Here is a 10,749-nt window from a genome sequence, read left to right on the forward strand (position 1 = left end):
CACGGAGTTGCCATCTTCCTGGTGGAAATTTGGAAAGGCTGAAGCCGGATTGTCACTGGTTTTGGGTCCCAGTGGTTGACAGGGCACGTTTATCTCTGGGGATTCAGGTCTGAATGCATCCGTGGATAATCAGACACAATCCTTGCAGCAGCTCCACACTCCCCTGGTCTAAGCAAAAGACGGGGTGAATGAAACGCGGCTGTTGACTATGGACTGCGGCAAGGTCCTGGAGCAGGAGTGAGCCTGTCAGCTTTGCTGGGGGGTAACGGTAGGGATCTGGTTCGTAGCTGATGTCCTGTCATCCCCTCTTCTCTCCACTTGAATCCTCAGGACATCCTGGAAGGTGGCAACTTGCGTGTCCCGCTGCAGGAACTACACCAAATGATCCTCACCCCCATCAAAGCCTACTCTTCCCAAAACTCGAGCACGGAGGAGCACAGCCGGGACGCGGATTCGCATCACCCCTCCTCCCTGATCGGCTCAGACAGCCAAGGCTCTGACTGCAAGGACTCTGCCGCGGGGGGGATGCAGCAGCATCAGTTGGCGGGATGCGAGGGCGAGTCGGGGGGGGCCCCTTTACCTGAAGGCGACCTGCCTGGGCAGTTCACCAGAGTGATGGGGAAAGGTGAGCGGCTGTCACTTCTTATTGACGTCCTCGCTAGGGAGAGCTGCTTCGGGGCAGGCTGCGTGCGGTGACGGTGCTGGCGGCAGCCTTTTTTCCCGAGCCCCTGCAAGCCGCGGTCCTGGGAGGGGGGATGATTTTTTTGAGGTCCCGTCGTGCCATGGTAAGAGGTAAGAGCGTGGGTGGGGAGGTGGGCAGTGATTTTTGGAAGGGGCAGCGATGGGACCAGCTGCCTGCCCCAGGTCAGAAGTGGATAGCATCCTCTCCCTGCCCCAGGTCAGAAGTGGATAGCATCCTCTCCCTTCCCATTCAGAGCCCTGGGGGCATCCCACCGGTCCGGGGGTGTTTTCAGCAGCATCCCTTAGGCTTTCTCTGCTTGTGTGGGGGTAGCACTGGTGCATGGGCTTAGCGTGAGCTGTCCTGAGTGCAGATCAGCTGGGTCCAAACCTCTTAAGTCCTGATTTAAATAGAGGACACCCAAAATACTTGGGTGCCTTTCCATGGCTGGTGCGGGGTGCACAGCTTTGCGTCAGGATTAACACACCGGGAGGTGCACAGGAGCAATGTGAGGTAGGGACCGACACCCTGTGCCATATACAGGGCTCTTTTTTAGCAAATTTGTATGAGCTTGGATGTGTCCCAACTCCCCTCGATGGGATCTGAGGTGTTGGTGCTGGCTGCGTGGAGGGAGATCTCCCTGGGGAAGAGGGGAGGGGAGTCTGGTCCGCAGGCTCACACAGGAGACCAGGAACAGAAAGAAACTCCTTGGGATGCCACAAAAAAATATCAGCCCTGTCCCTATTTCAGACCTTTTTTGCAAAAAAATAGATGAGGTGTTTTTTATATAAAAACTTGCTGCAAAATGTCTCACCAGCTAATGGACTGCATGCACAAACGTGGGTTTCTGGCCCCATTTTAAACCCACTGATGAATTCAGCCCGTGACAAATGCCTCCATCATGCACGAAGCTGTATGTATGGCACAAGCCTTGCAGGACGAGGTGTCCTTCTGGACTGCAAGGCATCCCTGCCCGGGGGCTGCGACGGGAGAGACTCGCTTCTCTGTGAACTCATTTCCACTTGCTTTTATGGCGTTAATTCCCAAAGAGGTCAAAATCCATCGGGAAAGGTGGGAATCCGTTCGCAGCGGGAGCAGATTTTGGCTGTAGGAGCAGGAGCTCTCCCAGCGCCGGCTCTTGCCTAGGAATAGGGAATAATCCTGTGCCCCTCATTTGCTCAGGTCTAATTTTGGTGACGCCACTGGTGTTACTCTGGATTTACACCATCGTAACGGAGAACAAAATCTGGTCCTAAATATAGGATGGCACGGCAGGAATTGGGGAAGGGAGTTTTTTCTCACTGATGAGAAGACCTGCCTGTGGACAAGGGAAACGGGATGTCCAAGGCGTTCGTTGGACCCCCCTGGACCCCAGCTCAGTGTCCCCATGCCCATTTCTCTTCTCTTTTTTTTTCCAGTATGCACACAACTTTTAGTTTCCCGACCTGATGAAGAGAATATAAGTTCCTATTTACAGCTCATAGACAAATGTCTAATCCACGAGGTGAGTCGTGACGGATCATCTAAAACTGTTGTTCTCATCACTTAGAAACTGTTTCCAAAGTGTCTGTTTATGTAAACCTTTTGGTTTCTAACACAAATATTTTTGGGGGGTATTAATAGTAATTCTGACAGAACAGGGCTGGAGCGGGCGGTAGCTCCAACGTGGTGCATGGAAACGTTGCCTCCCCACCCCACACTCGCTTAATTGCCAAGACCTGGAGCTGGGAAATTCATCTGGCTCTTGACAGTCCGATCAGCAGCTGGATGAAAGAAAAAAGAATCCCAGGCGGTTTCTATCAGACAGACCCGGCGATCCCTTGGCGTTGCCGCCTCCTGTTTTGCAGCACACGCGGTCCTGGGATTTTGCAACGGGGGCATCTGTTTCTGCTCCCGGCAGATCCGCCTTTGCCGCGGGATGGCTCGGGATGGCCGAGGTCGTGCCGCAGGGCTCCGGCACGCTCCTGCCCGGTGGCAGGGAAGGATGGCCGATGGCTCCGGTGTCCTGCAGCATTTCATACCCATGCTGGCTTCACCTGGCAGAACAAGCTGCTCCTCATCGCCTGCCCATATGGCAGGGGTCGGGGGGAGGTGGGACGCCCTCTTGTAGGAGCTGCAGGCTTTCTCCGTTCTTTGTTTCGAAAAAAATAACCCTGTCAAAGCACGGAAGAGTCTCCCCTGGAGAGGGCTAGTGGCTGCAAACCCCAAAATGTGCTGCACACTGCATGGACGAGGAGAGAGGCGATTTGCAGCCCCTTGCTCTGCAGCTGAAGCCGGTGCCCGAGCCACATTTGTGCAAAAGCTTGATCCGTGCATTTCTGCAGGGCCGAGCACGGGGCATCTTGAATCGGGGTGAAATAGTTGGATACCGGGCAAAATGCAAGCGCTTCATCATATTTTGTGAACTGTGCTCCCGGACACCTCTGTCGATCACGGTGGGGGTTTCAGTGCATTTTGCTGGCAGCGCTTGCCGTCTCAGCCGACGTTTGGCCCCGTGCAACACGGGATGGTGGCACCCGCTGTTCGGGTTTGCTGCAAAACAGGTTCAGAGCCGTGGGTATGGTCTTCTTGGTGCTTTACACAGACACGGGCAGTGGAAAATAGCTGGAGGGGAGAGCGTGTTGTGCTCCCACTTGCTCCCCTCTTGGAGAGCATCGGGAGCCTGGAAAGGTGCCTGGACTTTCTGGATGGCCGAGCAGGGCATCGCTGTGGGAAGAGAGATGCCAAAGAAAGGAACAAAGGTGGTGGGAGCAGAGGCCCGGGGCTCTGCAAAGCCAGGAAAACACTTTGCTGCAGAGGAGCTCGTTTTCCAGGAGCGCCCGGGATGGACGTGGTGACGCAGCATCACCCCACCAGTGCCAGGCTGTGTCCCAGGATCACCGTCTGCGTCGGCTCCAGCGTAATCAGCGCCGGGAGAGAGCATCTCCTCCCGAGGGCGGTTCGGAGCGATCAAGTCAGACGCTAATTAGCCTCCAAATTGTCCTCCGGAGACCTCCGCTCCTCTCCGCCGCCGGCGCGGAGACGTTGGGTGTCTAAAGTTAGCTGCGGTGGGCACGTGGGTGTCCCCGTAACCCACACCGCCTGCCGGGAGGTCTGGGGCGTTTCGGGAGGAGATCCGTCCCTTGCGTGGGTGACCTTCACCACGAGCTCGGGTGGGCGATGGGGCTTCACCCCGGGTGACCTCCCACGGAGGCTGTCGGTGCCAGCAACAGAGCCGAGAGGAGGGTAGGATGCAGGATGCCACGCAGCAGCTCCGCTTTCCAAATCCCAGCTTTTTTCCCACTCCGGCAGCATTTTTCTAGAGCCCTGCTCTGCCCGGGGGCTTTGGCAGCCTTGGGGCCATCACTCCGGGGTGCAGGGGACACTGCCGGAGCGTTTGCTCCACCTGAGATGAGTAAATCCTTGAGAGAGACCAGGGTTTCCCTTTGGACTTGGCCAATGGGGCTCAGCTCACGCCACCGCCTGCTCCGGCTGCTTTTCTTCACACACACACCCACATGCACATCCTTGCTCGCTTTGTCCAGAAAAATATTTATATGTTTCCTATTTTTCTCTCTTTTTTTTTTTTTGGGGGGGGGCCAGGCGTTTACAGAGATCCAGAAGAAGCGGCTGCTGTCATGGAAACAGCAGGTGCAGAAACTCTTTCGGTCTTTCCCTCGGAAATCCCTCCTGGAGCTGTCAGGCTATCGGCAGCAGAGGAGGTACGCTGGGTTTTGGGGAGGGATGGATGGGATGCAGCAGCCGGAGGGGCCGACAAGGGCGTCTCAAGTGGGACCGGTGTCTCCCAATAGGGAGGGATGGATCCTGCCAGGTTCAGAGCCTCATTTTGGGAGGGAGAAGGGTTGGAAAAGCTTCGGCAATAAAACCCCAGGCATCGGCTGGGAAGGGAAAGCAGCAGTAAGTTTGCTTGAGTGTGTGGTTGGCACGTACCCCACCGATTCCCACCGTGTCCCTCTGGCTCTGAACCCGGAGCTTCCCAGCTGTACGGCGTATCCCCGGCACTGGGTGGCCAGCTTTGTCCCCTGCCTGTTGCCCTTTGCTAATTACATCAGCGCTGGAATTTCACCAAAAAGCCGTCAACTGGCAAAAAAAAAAAAAAGCTTGAAGCCAGCAGAGGGTGCAGAGCTGGGGGGCTGCGGTCAGAAAGCCTGGGTGGGGACACGTTGCAAACACCGTGTTTGCTCACTTCCACGGTGACGCTGGATTTTGGGTGATCCCAGAAAGCATTGGGGTTATGGCAAGAACAGGTATTTTTAGATCCGTTTTAACAACAGCATCAGCCTTTTGTTCCATTTTGCTAAGTCTATATTATTGAAGTCTTGTGGAAGTTCTTTTTTCTGAAAAAAAAAGGGGTTTCGAGATAACTGGGAGCATTGGGACAGCCGGGATGTGAGGTCAGAAGGAACGAGCGCAGAACTGGAGTGTTCCCCAGTGGAATTAAATGAAATATTTTGGAATGCAAAAACAAGCAATTTCAGTGTTCATGGCAGGATCAGAAGCAGAATAGACAAGAGCAAAGGGTTTTGCTGGACCCATTTGGGTCACCAGCGCAGCGGTTTAGCTGCACATCCAGGCTGACCCCAAGCACAAGCTAAAGCTGCCGGCTTGAAATGATCCCAGTCCCTTTCCCAGAGCTGCCCAGGATGCTCTCCAATTTTCCTTGCTGCTTATGAGTTCTTTGCATTTTGCGTTTGTTCTGCTCCTGGGGAGCCGCGGGAGAGGAAGGAGCACGTGGCCAGTCTTGTTTTTCTCATGGGGATTTAATGGCAAGAGTGGTTTTTGGATGAGGTTTAAAGAAACCCCGTCGTAGTTCTGCCTAGTAAATTTATCCAGTTTTGGGATCCCAGCGTGCTCGTGTTGTCTGAAGCATGTTTGCAGCTGCCTGCACAAGCAGGAGAGATGAGGGCTGGGAGGAAGGTGAGCTGAAACATCTGCAAGGGTCATTAAGTGCTGGAGAAGGGCAAGGGGGGGAACAGGGAGCATCAAAGCAACCGCAGCTGTGGGTTTGCAGCGTGCTCCTACCCTTGGCTGTGCTTAAACCCGATAACGACATTGCAGTCCCGCTGCCCAGCTAATGGGGCAGAGACACCAAGCCAACGTTGCGCGGCGAGGAGACCCACGCTGTCTGTGTTTCTGTGGGTTACCTGATTATTTTGGTGTCATTCCTCTGATTTTAAATGCAAAAAACCCACACGGGGAGGGACGCCAGTGTGTCCGACCCAATCTTCCAAGGAGTAAAGATGATTTTGTGTCCTGAGATCGGTGTCTCGGGACGTTTGGGCTGAGTCTTGGGTCCAGATGGTTTTGGTCTGACCACAGGGAGCTGGGTGAGGGTTTGCAGTGCAGAGACGGGAGCGGGTACAGAGGCCCACCTCCACGGGCACGTGCCTTTTGCTCAGCCCTTCCCTAGGAAATCTTGGACTCGTTAGGTCATTTTAATCAAATTTTACAGAGCTTGAGAAGTCTCAGAGAGGACCGTGTTTGTAAAAATGAACGTCCTGGAAGGGGAGAACTTCAAGCCCTTTAAGCATCCCCAGTAAAGAAAACCCAACTGCACGAGCTGAACCTTTATCAGACAGTAGAGAATCCACACGCGAGAGCTCTCTCCTCTACAGCTCAAAGGCATGAAGAGTTTAAGTCAAAACCCAAGAAATCAGGTGCCGCTAGCTCCAGTGCCTAGGGAATTATCTGTGTTATTTTAGCTTGCATTTAAGAACAGGCCCATTTTGCAGGAGTAAAATCAAAAAAATTTTTAAACAGTGAATCTGAGAACTGCAGAAGAGAGGGAGGGAAGGTGACTGGCAGGAGGGAAGAAGAAAAGATGCTGCTGTGATATGCCCAAACCTCCTCCTTCCCACTGCACTTGCAGGATGGAGGATCAGCAGCATCGGGGCAGGAGCAGAGGTCACGGTGAACCCGTGGCCGTGGGATGGGTATGGGGGGACGAGCATTGGTCTGGCCCTTCACAATAACGCGACGCACCCTCGGGACGTTTGGCTGTTGGTCTGAGCACACCAACCCAGCCGCTCGCCCCCCCGCAGCACCGTCCCCTTGCAAGGGACCGATTTCTCACCCGCGGCGATTTTTCTCTCCGCAGCCGAGGCTTTGGCCAGTCGAACTCCTTACCGACAGCCGGATCTGCAGGGGCAGGACTGGGCCGGCGAAACCCCCGCCAGTTCCAGATCCCCTCCCGCAACCTCCCCACCGCCCGGCTGGGGCTGCTGGGTCCCAGTGGGCTGCTGGGCACCCCCCAGCGCAGCCCCGCCGCCAGCCCCGCCATCCTCAAGCAAGGCAGACAGGTTGGTCGACGTCACCTCCAGCTTTTTCATCCCTTCCCCATAAACTCCCTTTCCTTTTTCTCCTCTTAACTCGTCCGGATCCCCCTTTTCAAGCGAGCGAGAGGGATTTGCAGGCGTTCGGGTTGCGCTCCCCTCCCTGCAGCGGGATGCAGAAGAGGGACCGGCGGGAGAGGGGCAAAACCGAGAGCACGTGGGGCGGCGAGAGAGGGATGCGGGGAGGGATGAGCCCAAGGGCGTTATAAATATATGGCACAGAGGCCTCTGTTTTACATCCCGCACCCCTTTTTGGTTTGCTTCCCACAGAACCTCTGGTTTGCCAACCCCGGGGGCAGCAACAGTATGCCCAGCCGGAGCCACAGCTCGGTGCAAAGGACGCGCTCGCTGCCGGTCCACACCTCTCCGCAGACCATGCTGATGTTTCAGCAGCCAGGTAGGTACCAGACATTTGTTTTTTCGCTTACCCACAGCTCAGCGAGACAAGGGGAGGCTCTGAAAGGAGCCGAGCCGGGTATCTTTGACACTAGTCGGCTTACGGGATTGATTGAACCGGAGACATCACCGGAGGAATTTTGACCCTATATATAACATCTTGGCCCTGTATATAATAATGCTGGTGCCTTACCTAGCTTACTTCTGAGGGTCTTCGTTCAGGCAGGGAAGGTGGTAGCTCATCCGTCACTTTTGCTCGTGCGTGGACCCGGAGACGCGGTGCGGAGGGACCTGCCTTCGTGCAGTCGGGGGAAATTCTTTTCTCAATGTATGTGAAGGGAAACGGTGCCATGTTGGTGCTTCCTGCCCAAACACCGCAAAAAAACGCTCCTGTATATAGGAGCAAACTCTGATTCGGGGGGGTCCCTGCTGAACTTGGAGCCTGAACGTGGAGCATCTTTCCCATTAGGGACATGCATGCATTTCTCTCTGTGTATCCATTAGCCTTTAAGCCTGCCTTTTCTTACCAACACACTTACCATAACAATTTATACCGCAGGACAGGGAGTTACGCCCCCCCCCAGTATACTCAACCTCATCCGTAAGCTTCTGCCGTGGTTTCAGCTTGGCAGCTCCCCTCACGTCACACGCCTGCGGTGTTTTAACTGCATAATTTAAGCGGCAAATGTCCTGTACAGCAAAAGCAGCGTCTGTTCTCGGGTATTGATTAAACACGAAGACAAGGGCACATTTCTGCAGGAGAATAAATAGGTTTCTCTTTGCGTGTTAGCCTGCGGTGAATGAGGGCGTAGGAGGATTAGAGAGCCAAAGATGCGGACCGAGTCACGAGGAAAATAAGCAATAACGCGGGGCTGGGCTCCTGAAATACTTTTCATCAGGCTGCGGGGACCTCAACCCTCCTGGACCTCGTCCCACGTTCCTACAAGCCGGCGGCAAGCCGGAGATGCTGGCCGTCGGGAGCAAAAGCTGTATTTGTGAAGCTCTTTTTGCTGCAGAGGGGAGGGCATTTCGGTGCTGTAGGGATCAGGCCGGGGTGTTGCAGCACACCAAACTGCATTCCAGCTCCCTTTTTTTGTGCTCACCCCACCGGGGACGTGGCGTGGGTGGCTGAGCCGTGGCCGAGCCGGCCATGGAAAAGCCGGATGGATGGCGGCTCTGCCGGTCTGTGCTGCCATCCCACGTCCGAGCGCTAACCCTGCCTGCACGGGCAGCTCCCAGCCCTGCTTGAACATTTTCCGTGTATCGAGGATTTTTGCAGGGCCTGAGCGAGGGGAAAGCCTGGGGCTGCCCCTCCCAGGTCCTGCTCCCCCCTCCCCAGCATCTCCAACCAGCGCCTGAACCCCTCATTTCCATCTACCCTCTTCTGCAATGCCACCGAGTCTCCCCAGATTTACCCCTTCCCGATAAGAAACAGGGGAGCAATGACTATTTTTGCAAATATCTCTCACCAGAGGCGATTGCACAGGGAAGCGAAGCGTTGCCAGAGTCCGGCCGTGCGGTCAGACCCCCCCGGGCCATTTTTTGGGTGGTTTCCTACCCCACGTGCTCCCACGCCGGCAGCAGCAGAGCGGGCGGGGGGGGTTACGGGGACGGGCAAGCGGGGTCCCTGCCGGATCCCCTTGACCAAGATCTCCTGTCCCTTTCTCCCTGCAGAGTTCCAGGTGCCGGTGACTGAACCTGACATCAACAACAGGCTGGAGTCCCTGTGCCTGAGCATGACGGAGCACGCGCTCAGCGGTGAGCACTCCCTCCTCCTCGGGCTTTTCCAGCACATCCACGCCGCCTCCGCCGAACCCCCCGGCACCTGCCCCGTGGCCCCAAAAAGCTGGGACAGGCTGTGGCTGTGAGGGGACGGGATGGCGGCGGGGCTGGATGCCGAGATGCTCCCAGGGATGCTCCCGGAGCCGGGGGGGGGGTCGGATGGGGACGGCGGCTTCTCTCGGCGAGGTAGCTGGGGCAGGGGGTAAAAACCGAACGCGGGGCTCGCACCCAGCGCTAGTGAAGTCTGTGCTTGTTAGCCGCTAGTAAGCTTGCTAATAATAATTAGTATTAGCTCGCTAGTCTGTTATTAGTTCTCGATAAAGCCCTTGCCACCGGCGTGCTCGAATGGTTCACAGGCTTTGGAGTATTTTACCCTTCTGCCACCGGCATCCCTCATTCGGCCGAGGGGTGCAGGAGCCCCAAAAGCACGGGGCTAAAACCCTGCCGCGGGCTGCAGGGTGCTGTGCCGGGCGCTGTGCCGGCTCCTTGCCCGTGCCTGGGGCGGCTGCGGATGCCAGCCCGGGCGGGCGGATAACGGGCACGGGGAGGGAGGAGGACCAAGGCAGAAAAACAGACAAGAAAGGTGGAAAAGGCAGCGGCAGCGTGATGGAGAGCCCGCTGCGGCAAAAAGCGCCGGCACCAACAGCGCCTGGACCCCCCCCCCCCAAGCACGAAGGATGACCCCCCTCCCCCCCGGCAATGGGACGAGCACGGCCGCCGGCATCGCCCAGACCCTCCCGAATAACCAGCTCGGGTCTCGTCCCCGGCAATCCCTGGACTGGGTCGTATATACGGCTGAGGACAGGAACGCTCGGGGAGGAAGAGGAGGAGGAGGACCACCGGGCTCCCCGCAGCGATGCAACAGCCCGGGACACGAGAGCAAGGACTGTAAGAAGCAGCAGGGCCCTGGCAGTGCCACGGCAGCATCCTCGGCCGGGAAAAACAAGGACACTTCTGTCACCCAAAGCGTTTCTCCGGCGTGTGCCCAGGAGAGGCTTAGCTGTCTCGTTCCTCTGCAGGGTACTGTTCCTCCGAGTTATTTTTTTCCAGGTCGCATACCCCAAGCCTCTCGAAACCGGTCGTGCTATAAATAGCTCTTAAAAAAATAAACCTTCGGGGGAGAAAACAAAAAAAAAAAAAAAGGCGTAACAAACCTGTTTGTTTTTAGTCTTAAGGAGGGAGGCAACTGTGATGCCTTGGGTGGCATAACAGGGAGCGCTCTGTTCGGGGGCTACCCCAGGAGCCCCCCCCCCCCCCCGGCCCCCCCTCCCGGGGACGGGGGTTTGGGATGGGGGAACGTGGGGTGGTCGGGGCCAGAGGAGGGTTGGAAATGCTGTTGGGTGTTGATTCCTGGCCCCGTAAGAGCTGCTGGTGCCCGGGAGGTGGAGGAGAGGGGGCTGCTGGCAGCAGGGTCCTTTCTGCAGCTTCGGGATGGACCGTGGACCCCTCACTCCTGGGCTCGGGGCTGCGGCTGGATGCGTCCCTGCTGTCATGGGACGCTGGGGATGGGCGCTCTGGGGAGATAAAAACAACCCCTGGGGGGGGGGGGGGGGGGTTTTT

General features: G+C 56.5%; 1 protein-coding gene across 2 annotated transcripts in view; it reads left to right on the top strand.

Moving 5' to 3' along the window:
* The window catches only part of SAMD4A (sterile alpha motif domain containing 4A), a 102,328-nt gene that overhangs the window by 90,718 nt on the left and 861 nt on the right, over positions 1–10,749 (top strand). For both annotated transcript variants that reach the window (XM_010579796.1, XM_010579797.1), the window contains 6 exons: positions 331–625; positions 2,098–2,183; positions 4,262–4,380; positions 6,777–6,978; positions 7,282–7,408; positions 9,082–9,165. In XM_010579796.1, coding sequence (XP_010578098.1) covers positions 331–625; positions 2,098–2,183; positions 4,262–4,380; positions 6,777–6,978; positions 7,282–7,408; positions 9,082–9,165 — 913 coding nt within the window. The remainder of the gene's footprint in view (positions 1–330; positions 626–2,097; positions 2,184–4,261; positions 4,381–6,776; positions 6,979–7,281; positions 7,409–9,081; positions 9,166–10,749) is intronic.

The sequence above is a fragment of the Haliaeetus leucocephalus genome, unplaced genomic scaffold (assembly GCF_000737465.1).
Source record: "Haliaeetus leucocephalus isolate CR32 unplaced genomic scaffold, Haliaeetus_leucocephalus-4.0 Scaffold678, whole genome shotgun sequence".
In the NCBI taxonomy this organism is placed as follows: domain Eukaryota; kingdom Metazoa; phylum Chordata; class Aves; order Accipitriformes; family Accipitridae; genus Haliaeetus; species Haliaeetus leucocephalus.